Raw genomic sequence first — 14,917 nt, 5'->3', positions numbered from 1 at the left:
TGTAATTATTTATACAGGAAATGAAGACATTATAGAGCTGGTAGTACGGTTTAATGATTATTATCAGTTTCATGTTCTCTGAGAACCATGCGGTAGGACGATTACGAGATACACTGATAATATCAATTGTCAGAAAGAATATTATACCAGTAATGGCAGGAGTGTAATTATACAGCGGTATTTTTTACCGTAAGAAGTCAGTGCACTTGTTAATTTACTACGCCACCGTACTTCTCGTCGTGAAAAGGTTGCTCGAAAAAAATATCACAAAGAACGTGTTTAACCAAAAAAAGGTATCCTTCACGCCTGATCATCAACGATTAACCCAGATACGCCTATCATGCTTACAAAAGAATTATTGCAAGCTACCTAATTTTATTTTACTCGGCACTGTCCATAACCTTTCAGAAACCTGTCAACAATAATCAAAGACTTAATTCGTACATTGTATTTAGAAAGTAAAATCAACTACTCTGAGAAATATCAGAAACAAAATTCAAGCCTATTTGACCGAAAAATATTTCTTTATTTTCCTTTGTATTATATTTCTTTACTTAGCACTGGCCATAACCTTTCAGAAATCGGTTATATTTCTTTACTCAGCACTGTCCATAACCTTTCAGAAATCTGTCAACAATAATCAAAGACTTAATTCGTACATTGTATTTAGAAAGTAAAATCAACTACTCTGAGAAATATCAGAAACAAAATTCAAGCCTATTTGACCGAAAAATATTTCTTTATTTTCCTTTGTATTATATTTCTTTACTTAGCACTGGCCATAACCTTTCAGAAATCGGTTATATTTCTTTACTCAGCACTGTCCATAACCTTCCAGAAATCTGTCAACAATAATCAAAGACTTAATTTGTACATTGTATTTAGAAAGCAAAATCGAAGTACTATGAAAAATATCAAAAACAAAATTCAAGCTCATTTGACCGAAAAATATTTCTTTATTTTCCTTTGTATTATATTTCTTTACTTAGCACTGGCCATAACCTTTCAGAAATCGGTTATATTTCTTTACTTAGCACTGGCCATAACCTTTCAGAAATCGGTTATATTTCTTTACTCAGCACTGTCCATAACCTTCCAGAAACCTGCCAACAATAATCAAAGACTTAATTCGTACATTGTATTTAGAAAGTGAAATCAACTACTCTGAGAAATATCAGAAACAAAATTTAAGCCTATTTGACCGAAAAATATTTCTTTATTTTCCTTTGTATTATATTTCTTTACTCAGCACTGTCCATAACCTTCCAGAAATCGGTTATATTTCTTTACTCAGCACTGTCCATAACCTTCCAGAAATCTGTCAACAATAATCAAAGACTTAATTTGTACATTGTATTTAGAAAGCAAAATCGAAGTACTATGAAAAATATCAAAAACAAAATTCAAGCTTATTTAACCAAAAAATAATTCTTTATTTTCCTTCGTATCGTATCTGCGAAGAAAAAATTCTATCACAGTCGTATGTCGCAGAAACTAAAATTAGCCCACCTCGAGTTAATCGTTCTTTATCGACTGTTGTTAATTCTGAAATCGCAGAAGCTTTAGTTACGAATCGGCCGGTTGATAAATGACATTGAGTCGATAAAAGGTAAACACGTTTTTTAAACAAATTCTACTTCGTGACCACGATCCACGCCTTTAATACTTAGCAATGAATACAAAAATTTCCACGCTATTACGGATCGTTTCCCGGAATCTCTGGCGCGTTATCGTCGTTCGAGCAATATCGAACCGCGTTCCGATGCGAGTCGCGATAACGATGCCGCGTGATACTTAATGGGACGAGAAAACGCGATCGATTCACGACTGTGGAACATCGAAAAGCGAGAAAAGGAAGAAGGAGGTAAAGATAGAAAGAAGAAAAAAGAGAGAAGAGCGAAATGGAGAGCACAGAGAAATCAGTGAAGCGTGCCGCGTTAAGTCAGACTTCACCTAAAGCTCGTTTTATCGCAGTTCTATAAATTCTGGCCGCGCGGCGCGTAGGCTGCGCCAGTGAATTCGCACGAAAACAGTGCTGCTAATTTCATAGGAGCCCGGATGATTTATGGTCGGCTGCAGCGTTCCGTTATTGCACCGGCCCGATGGAACAAGGATACGTCTCCGGCGCTGAACGTAAATGTCGGCTGGTGACGCGTTAATAGGCAGCTCGACCTTGACTTTTAAGCAGCGTAATTAACGAATCCGCGACACGCTGTGAAAGAAGAGGAAGGATCACGTTGCTCGATGGGATCTCCGATTCGTTGCTAATTTACTGGCCTGTGTATTTTGCCACGTGATTAGCTATATTAGAATTTTCATGTAACAGCCGAACGTGTACTTTCGTTCATAAGTTAGGATTTATGGTTTCTAGCAGATTTGATAATATATATATTGCTAAAAGTAATAATTAGAATGGGTAATTACAGATTTGAAAAATGAGACAGTATTATGAAGGATTTTATTGCATCAACCAAGACAGCAGAAACGAGAAAGCCTTACAAACTACCAACATTGTAGCTACCAAGATTATTATGATATTAAGAAAATGTAGAAATAACGAATGTAATACGCGATGGTGTAATTATTTCGGCCAGTTTATACAGGCGACGAGAAATTTCTTATTAATGCAAGCTGCCTAGTGTAAGATAGAAAGCAAGCAAAAAATGCTGATGACAATGGATACGCTGGAAAAGAGACACTGACAAGGTAATCCTACTTACATTGAATTCACCCCTTAAAACCACAATTGAGGAAGGTAATGGATACCCTTTATAACCATTACACACTATACTTCATCCCCACAAATTCATCCTTCAGGATAGTAATATATCACTGAGAAATACCTACTCGTATAACAACTTGGATATCGTTAGACCATGGCATGCACCGTATTACAATTGATGCGTGTTCTGACGAATGGAACGTTTGAAGAATGACACAGCTACCCTCGTAGAAATCTGTACGTTTGATTGTTCGTTGGAACGTTAGTTTCTTCAGAATCTGGTATTAGGTTGTCCGGAAAGTATCTTTCCTTCGCAATTTGCGAATTACGTAAATATGTGTAAAAAATTTTTAGGGATCGGATCGTACAGATTTAGTAAATTTCTGAATTACGTAAACACGTGGAAAAATTTGTGAATTTAGAAATAAATTTGTATATTATCTCAGTTTTAATTTTTATATAACTTTTTTAGCTTCCTAAAATTCTAGTAATATATTACTGTTCAGAAATCACGCCATATACAAAGATACACAAATTTTTAGGTTATCCGGAAAGTGTCTTTCTTCCGCGAACGTGTTGTTTACGACAGTGCACCTTCGTACAAACGTGAAACCAAGTTTATGAAATGTCACGGTGTTTATCTCGACATAACGAAACGAATCGTACGAAATTCGACAAAATAATATAAAAGAAAAAACATTGTGCGTCCATTGTTTCCTGGTAAAACGAAAGAAACTTTCCGGACAACCCAAAATCTAAGAGGTTAAGTACTAATATCGTATAATTAGTGCCTTCACGAAGTAACAATTGCCTGGTGCAATATCTAAACTGTGAAACAAACATTAATTTAGTTTCCATTTCTTCAGTTACGTTCATAAAAATTCGCAATTAATTTGTGCACTTCTATTGTACAATTTTATAAAATGTTTTATAAATTGTCCAGACGCGCACAAGCGATAATTTGCTAACTAATATTATTAACGAATTAACAAATTGTACATTATAGATAGACTGTTCAGAAATCATATACAAAGATATGATATGAGATAAAGTCATGTACAAATTTTTAGGTTATCCGGTTAGGTTATCTTACGAAAATTCGACAAAATAATATAAAAGAAAAAACATTGTGCGTCCATTGTTTCCTGGTAAAACGAAAGAAACTTTCCGGACAACCCAAAATCTAAGAGGTTAAGTACTAATATCGTATAATTAGTGCCTTCACGAAGTAACAATTGCCTGGTGTAATATCTAAACTGTGAAACAAACATTAATTTAGTTTCCATTTCTTCAGTTACGTTCATAAAAATTCGCAATTAATTTGTGCACTTCTATTGTACAATTTTATAAAATGTTTTATAAATTGTCCAGACGCGCACAAGCGATAATTTGCTAACTAATATTATTAACGAATTAACAAATTGTACATTATAGATAGACTGTTCAGAAATCATATACAAAGATATGATATGAGATAAAGTCATGTACAAATTTTTAGGTTATCCGGTTAGGTTATCTTACGAAAATTCGAGAAAATAATATAAAAGAAAAAACATTGTGCGTCCATTGTTTCCTGGTAAAACGAAAGAAACTTTCCGGACAACCTAAAATCTAAGAGGTTAAGTACTAATATCGTATAATTAGTGCCTTCACGAAGTAACAATTGCCTGGTGCAATATCTAAACTGTGAAACAAACATTAATTTAGTTTCCATTTCTTCAGTTACGTTCATAAAAATTCGCAATTAATTTGTGCACTTCTATTGTACAATTTTATAAAATGTTTTATAAATTGTCCAGACGCGCACAAGCGATAGTTTGCTAACTAATATTATTAACGAATTAGCAAATTGTACATTATAGATAGACTGTTCAGAAATCATATACAAAGATATGATATGAGATAAAGTCATGTACAAATTTTTAGGTTATCCGGTTAGGTTATCTTACGAAAATTCGACAAAATAATATAAAAGAAAAAACATTGTGCGTCCATTGTTTCCTCGTAAAACGAAAGAAACTTTCCGGACAACCTAATACAATAAACTAGAAAATTACCATCTGTTGGAAACGTACACAAAAGGTGTGCATACAAGGCAAACACAAACAGTGTCTTGAAAGCGATCAGATAGAAGTATCGACGGTTCGCCACGGCAAATCCCAAGATGGAAATATCGATAAGGGCCGTGTCACTCACGCGACGCTCCCACCCCTACTCTCGGTTACTCTATGAAAACTCCACGTGCAGACTTAGCTGCCCCCACCCCTTCGCCGCGTCCATCCTTCACCCTCCGCAAGCTCTTCTTTTTTATCTGCCTCGTCCCTTTCTCGGTCTCTCCTTCGACCCCTGACGACTCATCGCGGCGCGGAACCACCCTTCGCCCGCCGATCCACTTGCACGCCATGGGGTAGTTTAGCATCTCAGCCCTGCGAAACGGAACACACCCCCACCCCCGTGCACCCTGCTACAGCGTCACGTCCTAGAACGCTAGTTCTTCGTCCCTTTTTCCTTCTACTGCTTTTTTATTCTGTTTTTATTATACGTGCGTCGTTTTTGAGAAAACAAACTCGTGTAATAATTGCGAAATACCGGGATTGTGGCAGCCAGATGTTAGGACGATGTCAGGTGATCGGTTATGTCTTGTACAGAAGCGTCGACTGGGTGGAGAATTCGTTCTGTGATCGAACTGTTCGTTTGTATCGTAGGAGGATGATGGTTTTGGTTGCTCGGTGAAGAGCAATGCTATCGAAGGATGACCGATACGACGTTTGGAAGGACGAGAATCGGAAGAAATTAGTTTTCATAAAAGACTGTACGGTCGCGTTTCCTCCGGTTGTAGCAGAGAATGAAATTGTATAATAATTTAATCGATCATGAAACCAAGGGAATGATACTTCGAAGTAGCTGAGGAAATTCGAACTCTCAGAATCTTGGCTTGCGCCATTTGTTAGCGCGAATCCTTTCGACAGGTATAATCATTTCAGAATGGAATTCTTAGAAGAAGAATGTAAAATGCTCGAACGTTAGATACCTATCGTGTACAATATCGTGTCAGAGATACCGCAAAATCTCGTATCCTTTGAATTATCCGGCGTAGCAATCAAAGATCCTGTCGCTTCTGGGACACGATATGACGAAAAAAGGAAGGGGAAAAATAGCGTTCTGAGAAAGGAACGATTCAATTACTGTGGCGACAGTGAACAATCGTAAACGCTCTAAACGTCGTGTCCAAGGCGAGCCACTTCTAGCCAGCTCGATTTTCATACAAAGCGTACCGGCGACTGTTACGCGAGTGCTATTTCGTCATCGTCATAGAAAAAGGAATTCCAGACGAAAAGGACGGAAAAAGAGGCGCACAAGCAGGAAGAGAAAAAAAAAACAGCGAGAAAAATCGTCCTGTTGCTGTTACAACGTGGATCATGTGGATCACGTTGATGGAGGTGGAAAAATCGATTTCAGCGAACGCGTTCAGTTAATTGCCGTTGCTTTATCGGCCACACGCTTTCCCAGCTGAATTTTGCATTAAGCCGTGCGTCGGCCATTTAAATATTCCCTCCTTTGCGAGGTTCCCCAGGTTGGCTGTATGAACGCGCGAATGTGCAAGCATATAGACTTTGATTGAAATATTACCCGCGTGTCAGCCGCCTGGTAAAATCCTGTAATTACGATAGCGGACTATTAATGATTGTTTACATCGTTGCAGCACGTAAATTACTATACGCCCTTAACCAGGAAGAGCAACACAGAGCCGTAATAAACGTTGCTTCTTACTTTGAAACCCTTTTCAGATGATCGCCAACCGTACGTGACTTCCTCTTCCTTCGTCGCGAAGCTTCCCTCGTTATCTCACGACAAGTTTCTTACCAGATAATAATTACCAGAGATGTTTCGCATCGACACGGAATACCGCCGGCTGAGAACTTAGCCGAAAGTTGCCAAGGAACGATGAAACTCGATGGAACGTCGAGCGAAACAGTGGCGACGTCTACATGGGGCATCTTCAACTACATGGGGCATTGTTCGCGCCATCGGTTTCCGACGTCGCCACCTCGCTCACACGCCTAAATAATCATTAATTAAGCTGCCGTTTGAGTGTGTCGTAATCGAGCAAAAAGCGAATGTTCGCTTTTACTCGATGCTATGTTAACGTTCAATGGGTGTTCAGGGGTGACGATGTTTACGAAGCTCGTTTGCAGCTTCATCCTTTGACTCTACTACGCGGAGATGGAAAGAAGTAGTGTGAGATAGCACAGGGACAAGGACAGTGTTTTTTTGCTTTACTTTAATTCTTTTCTTCTTTAGATATCGTACCTGACATTCTTTCATCATCTCGGAATGTGTTGAAATATTTTATTTCTTATCTTGTAAATATAGTTACATGAAGAATACATAGGAGGAATATAACTGTTGAGAATTTTGGATCTTAATAGCCGAAATAATGGTATAGAAACACTCAATTTACACTTAGAATTCATATTAGAATAGTTATATATTAATTTGATAAGCGATTTCAAAGATATTCATCGATACACACTTACAATCATCTCAGTACTTCCTTCCATATCCGGCTGCTAACCGACTGAAGAGTTTACATTCATTTGTTTTGGAGATGCACATATATACTTCCACACGCTGATATTCACATACGAGTATTACTACTACGCAGCTAACCTAGTCTAGCACAACAATTATACATATCTCAGTAGTGGTACAATGTCCTCTGTTTGTAAAATCAACTTTTAGAGGACGTTGAAACGAAGATTGGTATAAATTTCATTCTGTGTCTTGCATTTTACGACATTTTCACTTGTATTATGTTATATTCACTGTTTCGATAGTATTAGGTTATCCGGAAAGTTTCGTTCCTTTCATAAGGTGATAATAGATGAGCAACAATTTTTGTTTTATATTTGTTGAAAGTTTTGGATCTTAATAGCCGAAATAATGGTATAGGAACACTCAATTTACACTTAGAATTCATATTAGAATAGTTATTTATTTATTTGATAAGCGATTTCAAAGATATTCATCGATACACACTTACAATCATCTCAGTATTTTCTTCCATATCCGACTGCTAACCGACTGAAGAGTTTATATTTCTTTGTTTTCGAGACGCATACATATACTTCCACACACTGATATTCACATACGAGTATTACTACTACGCAGCTAACCTAGTCTAGCACAACAATTATACATATCTCAGTAGTGGTACAATGTCTTCTGTTTGTAAAATCAACTTTTAGAGGACGTTGAAACGAAGATTGGTATAAATTTCATTCTGTGTCTTGCATTTTACGACATTTTCACTTGTATTATGTTATATTCACTGTTTCGATAGTATTAGGTTATCCGGAAAGTTTCGTTCCTTTCATAAGGTGATAGATGAACAACAATTTTTGTTTTATATTTGTTGAGAGTTTTGGACCTTAATAGTCGAAATAATGGTATAGGAACGCTAAATTTACACTTAGAATTCATATTAGAATAGTTATATATTTATTTGATAAGCGATTTCAAAGATATTCATCGATACACACTTACAATCATCTCAGTATTTTCTTCCATATCCGACTGCTAACCGACTGAAGAGTTTACATTCATTTGTTTTGGAGATGCACATATATACTTCCACAGACTGATATTCACATACGAGTATTACTACTACGCAGCTAACCTAGTCTAGCACAACAATTATACATATCTCAGTAGTGGTACAATGTCTTCTGTTTGTAAAATCAACTTTTAGAGAATGTTGAAACGAAGATTGGTATACATTTCATTCTATGTCTTGCATTTTACGACATTTTCACTTGTATTATGTTATATTCACTGTTTCGATAGTATTAGGTTATCCGGAAAGTTTCGTTCCTTTCATAAGGTGATAATAGATGAGCAACAATTTTTGTTTTATATTTGTTGAGAGTTTTGGATCTTAATAGCCGAAATAATGGTATAGGAACACTAAATTTACACTTAGAATTCATATTAGAATAGTTATTTATTTATTTGATAAGCGATTTCAAAGATATTCATCGATACACACTTACAATCATCTCAGTACTTTCTTCCATATCCGACTGCTAACCGACTGAAGAGTTTACATTCATTTGTTTTGGAGATGCACATATATACTTCCACAGACTGATATTCACATACGAGTATTACTACTACGCAGCTAACCTAGTCTAGCACATACAGTTATACATATCTCAATAGCGGTACAATGTCTTCTGTTTGTAATATCAACTTCTAGAGAATGTTGAAACAAAGATTGGTATAAATTTCATTCTGTGTCTTGCATTTTACGATATTTTCACTTGTATTATGTTATATTCACTGTTTCGATAGTATTAGGTTATCCGGAAAGTTTCGTTCCTTTCAGGAGGTGATAATAGATGAGCAACAATTTTTGTTTTATATTTGTTGAGAGTTTTGGATCTTAATAGCCGAAATAATGGTATAGGAACACTAAATCTACACTTAGAATTCATATTAGAATAGTTATGTATTAATTTGATAAGCGATTTCAAAGATATTCATCGATACACACTTACAATCATCTCAGTACTTCCTTCCATATCCGGCTGCTAACCGACTGAACAATTTATATTCATTTGTTTTGGAGATGCACACATATACTTCCACAGACTGATATTCACATACGAGTATTACTACTACGCAGCTAACCTAGTCTAGCACATACAATTATACATATCTCAATAATACCAAGTCCATTTTTGTTGAGTTTCTCATTTTTATGTCAGTCGATTATAAAAGAAGAGAAAGAGATTGAAGAAAATATTCACGCGACTACAAACAGTTAGGGAAGAAGAATATAATCTGATAGATTTGAAGATACATATCAATCTTCTAAAAGTAAGTGATGTTAAGTAATTGAAATCTGTTGATCATAGACAAAAGGAATGATTAGATAATGACAGATTGTCGAGAAATGTAAAGCTCAACCCTATCAACGATGACAATGAAAGAATCGTATTTTCCCTGAAAGGTCCGCGTAGATTTGTTAACGCGCGATGAGCATGAAACGCAATTACAATTTCTAAGCAATTCCCAATAACATAGCGATTAGGTGATTAATTAGCGAATCCGAATGTCCGTAACTTATCCGACGCGACGTACACCTGTCAAGCGATCTAAGATTTACAATTCGATAACACGCTTTATACTCGGCGGTATATTTACGCTCTGTTAAGTACTCTCCCATTTAATGTTCTCGATCACAAAAATATTGTGGAAGAATAAAAGAAATAAAAGAGACAATTTTGTTACGTTGCAGAAAATGGCCTGCCAAGAAGATTACGGACGGCGTACACGAACACACAGCTGCTCGAGCTAGAAAAAGAATTCCATTTTAACAAGTACCTGTGTAGACCGCGAAGAATCGAGATTGCCGCATCCTTGGACCTGACGGAAAGGCAGGTAAGAATGATTAAAAAGAAATCCTCGATGTACAGCCTTTCTGTATCAACTGGCTTCTAGCGTAAGCAAACCGTTCGTTCCACTGATTGCAGGTGAAAGTTTGGTTTCAAAACAGAAGAATGAAACACAAACGTCAAACACTAAGTAAAGAAGACGGTGACGAGAAGGATGGCTCGACATCCGACGGAATAGAGAAGTCGAAGGGCGAAAAAATGCTGGCGATAGACAGCGACGAGAAGAAGAGTTGCCACAACTGTGATATATCTGGCGTGAGCGACGTGGGCAGCACACTATCTGGTGACGTGACCGAACTGAGCTCGTCGGGTCGGCGAAACAGCAGTAACAATAATAACACGCCCACAGCAACGAATAATAACAACAGTAATCCAGCTTTCAACGCGAACAGCAATGGAGCCAGCAGCGTTGGTAGCACGAACAGCGTGTCCAGTTCATTTGAAAAGATGATAGCAGACGATGACTCGAGATCACAAGACGGTAGTGAAGTGACATCCCCGAGCGTGGCTACCAAGAAATTGTCCAGCGATGTCAGAGTAAAAGTGGAGAGCGGCCACAAGAGTCCGAATCCGGGCAAGCAGCAAATTTCCGTCAGCAAGAAGTCTCCATCGGCGAATACCAAGGAACTCTGCTCGGTAAACAGCAATGGTGTCTTATTGGCAATGCCCGATTCGACTGTCAGTACGCCTGTACTGCCTGGTCAAAATTCTACCAGAAGTCTCACACCATCTTCAACACCTGGGACGCCAGTCTCCGTTCAGTTGCAGCAGGGAAGTCCTCTGGGGATTCAAGCTACACACGCAGCATACATGCAGAGACCAAGAAGTTCTCCTTCGTCTACCAGCTCCGTGGCTACTCCCATGATGCATGGGTCGACGAACGCGGGCACGATGTCTCCTCACGGCGGCAGGAATATCAGCAACAATCAACAAACGCATTTCCCGCAACAAAGCGTGTACCAATCGACATCTGCCATCGAATACAGAAACGGAGTACCTAGTAGACAAGCTGTTCCAGCAGCCGCGCAACAAACTCAGTCGCAGAACAATTATTGCTCCAGGGATACCTATCAACAACCTCGAATCTCCTACCCAGGTGACGTCCATCCCCTATACGCCAGGCAAAACCAAGTCCTGGGATCCCGAGTGGGTCATCACGTCCGTGCGACTACGGGCGCCGCCTCCAGGACAATGTACAATTCTAGCATGCAGTTTCATCAACAACAAAACCAATACGCCAACGCTGCAGGGGAGTACAACGGCTATACACAAGCAGGCCCACCCTATCATGCGCCTTATCATCGAACCATGCAAGGTAGCAATGCCTACAACACCAGCCAAGGTTATTCTGCTCAACACGACCAGGCAACAGAAAACTACATGACACCGGGTAATTACGGCTATCCTAACAGCGGGAATTATCACGCAACTAATGAAAACCTTGCCTCTCACGGCCACGCTGCTGTGTCTGTTCAAACTGCGCAACATTATTACAACGACATCCAACAGCAGCAACAACATCAACAGCAACACACGGCAGAAGGTTACGTCACGCATCAGCCTCCCATGCATCCAAGTTCCGCAGACTATCGAGCAGGCACCAAGTGCCACCCAAACGCTTACTACGAGCAAACCAGTCAACTGCACGTCCATCAGGGCGGCGAAGCGTCCAACATTCCCAACAGTTACGTGTCTTCGCCAGATCCGTTTCCAGCGCCAGGGATGACCACTACGGCAACCGCGATCGCCGCAGCCACTGCCGCTGTCATCACTCCGCCAGGAAGCGCCAGCCAAGCGGAGGGCAACGCCGATTCTTACAATTACGGCAACTTCTACGCGGAACCAGTGCACACATCTGCCCCGCCACAATCCGCGGACAATAGCAACAGTTCGTCAGACTTCAACTTCCTGACGAACCTGGCCAACGATTTTGCGCCGGAATACTATCAACTCAGCTGAGTTCACGAGACCGAGAACCCTTGTCAGCTGGACTGGAGCGACGAACAGTGTCTCCTGAACGCGTTGTACTGATGGCGCTCCTTGTGATCGTTGTGACCGTTGCAAGTGTTGGATTAGTAGGCAGTGGTTGCTGAGGAAGATTCGGATTTCAATTTAGATGGATTAGAGTGACGTGAAACGAAAGCAGCCGCGGAATATGTGAATGTCGTGTGGGTGGTGGATGTGAATTTCTGCGAGTTAGAAGTTGTCATAGTCGAAGAAGTAGCAATGAAGATTGTTTCTTCCTTTTTGTTTTGTTGAAAGAAATTTTAAGAATGGTATTGATTAAAAGCTGAGATTTTCTCGAATAAACCGAGCGACTAATTCGTTATAAATATTTCTCTAAATAGAGTCGATAGGCTATGATCGTGTAAATAGGGTTCAGGATCGGAAACAATTTGTTGCAGCCGCGAGATGGGCTTTTGTTTCTTCGACTCGAATCGAAGTTTACGTGTGATGGACTTTCTAGATATAAATGAACCCATGATTATTTGAAAATGTAAATAATATTTGGTAGATACGAAGGATCCAGAGTTTCTAACACAGGACTCGATTTAAACAGATGCAAATAGAAACGTGGAGAGAGCATTTGACTGGATAATTCGATAATGAATTTCAATAGAGAGGAAATGGAGCGCTTTCAATGATCTTCGTACCGGGCACTTTAATCATTTCCGTCCGTATCAATGATTGCTTCACCTGTACCGACCATCGATTGGAAGAAGTTGAAAACGCGTGGAGAAGACCGACGAGTGATTTTCAAACAGTGCGATTTCACGTTCATGTGACAGAGTGTGTGTGTGTGTGTAAATAAATTAGAAATTTAGAAAAATAGAAAAAATGACCAGGTGCAAGTGCAATCTTTCTAACTTAAAACAAACACGATTTCTATCGTGTAATAGATAATTGCATGATGATCGCACCGGTCTCCAATCGTTCGAGTTCGCGTGTGCTTCACGCGACGCCATATTGTTGCGTAAACGAAGCAGCAACCGTATCGATGACGCCATTTCCTTCTAAATCGACCTAACCTGTTCGCCTAACGGTTAAAAGGAAAACACGAAAAATATTTCAAATGCTATACAATATTTGGCAAAGTGAATTAGCAATTCACGAGCAATAATTCTTAGTGAAATAACGCGTGTACATATAGGAAGCTAGTTAACCAGAAGATTTGCAGAAAATGAAATAAGAAAGAGAAGATCGATAGTGTGGGTCGTAACACAAGCTAAGGACAGAAGACAGTAATCGCGGAAGCGTAAACGCTTTAGAGGATGATGAAAGGTGTACTCGTAGTTTTTCAAGCAGGTTGAGAACGTTTCGTGAAAAAAATGACGGAACTTTATGGGAAGTTCGTTCACACATCTTTCAAGAATTTTTTTTTTTTTCACATTAAACGTCACGAAAGAGTTTGAACGAACCGTCGAACGTCGACGAAGTTTCAGTTCGTACACATTGCACGCAATTATACTCTCTCGACGTTTATTTTCAATTGTACAAGGAAAGACAGATTTTTCGTTGCTTCTGGTCTTAGACTATGCGAGATGTGAACGCTACGATGAGAACTTGATCGTTTGTTCGCCAGGATCATCCATCTATTTCGTCGTAATTTCTACTAGACTCTACAGATGTAAGCGAACCAAATAAAGGGGCTCGCGTCGTTATCGGAGAAACAATAGCATAAAACGGTTACGAGATTAGATCACGTAGCTAGCGACGCGTGAAACCTTGATTCTCACCTCGACTCGACAGTGGAATATATTTAATAGTGCGCCAGTCGTCGTATCTGGTTTGTATAAAAAGAAAAAAAAAACGAAAAAGTAAATAACAAATGGCATTTAAGGAGCCACGATCGTTTACACGAGGACTTCTTTGTATATAGCGCGCTTACGATAATCGTACACACGGACACATGTACACACGGACACGTACACGCATATACATAGATACATGAGAAATACACATTGTTTATTCGATTCTGAATGTATGAATAACCACGCGATCCGAAGATTCCATCTTCTGAACGTGAAATGGAGAAAAAAAAAACGGAAAAGCGACAAAAAAAAGAGATAACTGTAAATGGGAGGCGATCATTGTGTACATTCGTTCATACAAACTTATAAAACAGAGAGAATTGTTTCATCCTATTCCGAGCGCTCGCGATTTCGTTTAACCCCTTTCGACGGATTAAGCACTAAAACAGATGATAAGTGGACATGGAAATGGATGATAATAAAAAATATCATTATAAAATTAAACAGGATTCGTTTTTGTTTCCTTTATTCCTCCCCTCCTTCTTCCACGTTGTCTTTGTTTAATCCTGTCGATAATATAAATAAAGCGAATGCTTTATTACCATCTATAGAATATTATGTCAGTGATTAATTACTTACAAGAGCGACTGCTTCGAAAGTAAATACATTTCGCTTACTACTCAACGCAGCAGTTACGAATAGGTTATGATCAAGAGAAAAATTCCACGCTCGATTCCTCTTATGAGAAAATAATTACTTGTACCTTCGTTTTAGCCTACGTTACAGGAATTTACTTTTAATACACATGTTCGAAGAGTATACACTGGTCCGACGTTTTCGTATCGAGGAAACAGACGAGTCTCGCGTCAGGAAACTACAGACGATTGGCCAAAGAACACGATATACGAAGACAGCGCGCAATTTGCGCGCGCGAATCAATTTTAATAGGGTGATAAATGCGGCGCATCGCCTTGGTAAAATAT

The 14,917-nt window shown here is 38.9% G+C and overlaps 1 protein-coding gene across 1 annotated transcript in view; it reads left to right on the top strand.

The window, feature by feature from the left end:
- Positions 1 to 14,398, top strand: part of LOC126875347 (homeotic protein proboscipedia) — a 67,874-nt gene extending 53,476 nt beyond the window's left edge. Inside the window, exons 2-3 of the mRNA XM_050638246.1 lie at positions 10,026 to 10,168; positions 10,261 to 14,398. Of these exons, the coding sequence (XP_050494203.1) occupies positions 10,026 to 10,168; positions 10,261 to 12,141 (2,024 nt within the window). The 3' untranslated portion in view covers positions 12,142 to 14,398. The remainder of the gene's footprint in view (positions 1 to 10,025; positions 10,169 to 10,260) is intronic.
- The last annotated feature ends 519 nt before the right edge of the window (positions 14,399 to 14,917 follow it).

Source organism: Bombus huntii, chromosome 18 (assembly GCF_024542735.1).
Source record: "Bombus huntii isolate Logan2020A chromosome 18, iyBomHunt1.1, whole genome shotgun sequence".
NCBI classification, from domain to species: Eukaryota; Metazoa; Arthropoda; class Insecta; order Hymenoptera; family Apidae; genus Bombus; species Bombus huntii.
This window is presented reverse-complemented; position numbering and strand designations above follow the sequence as displayed.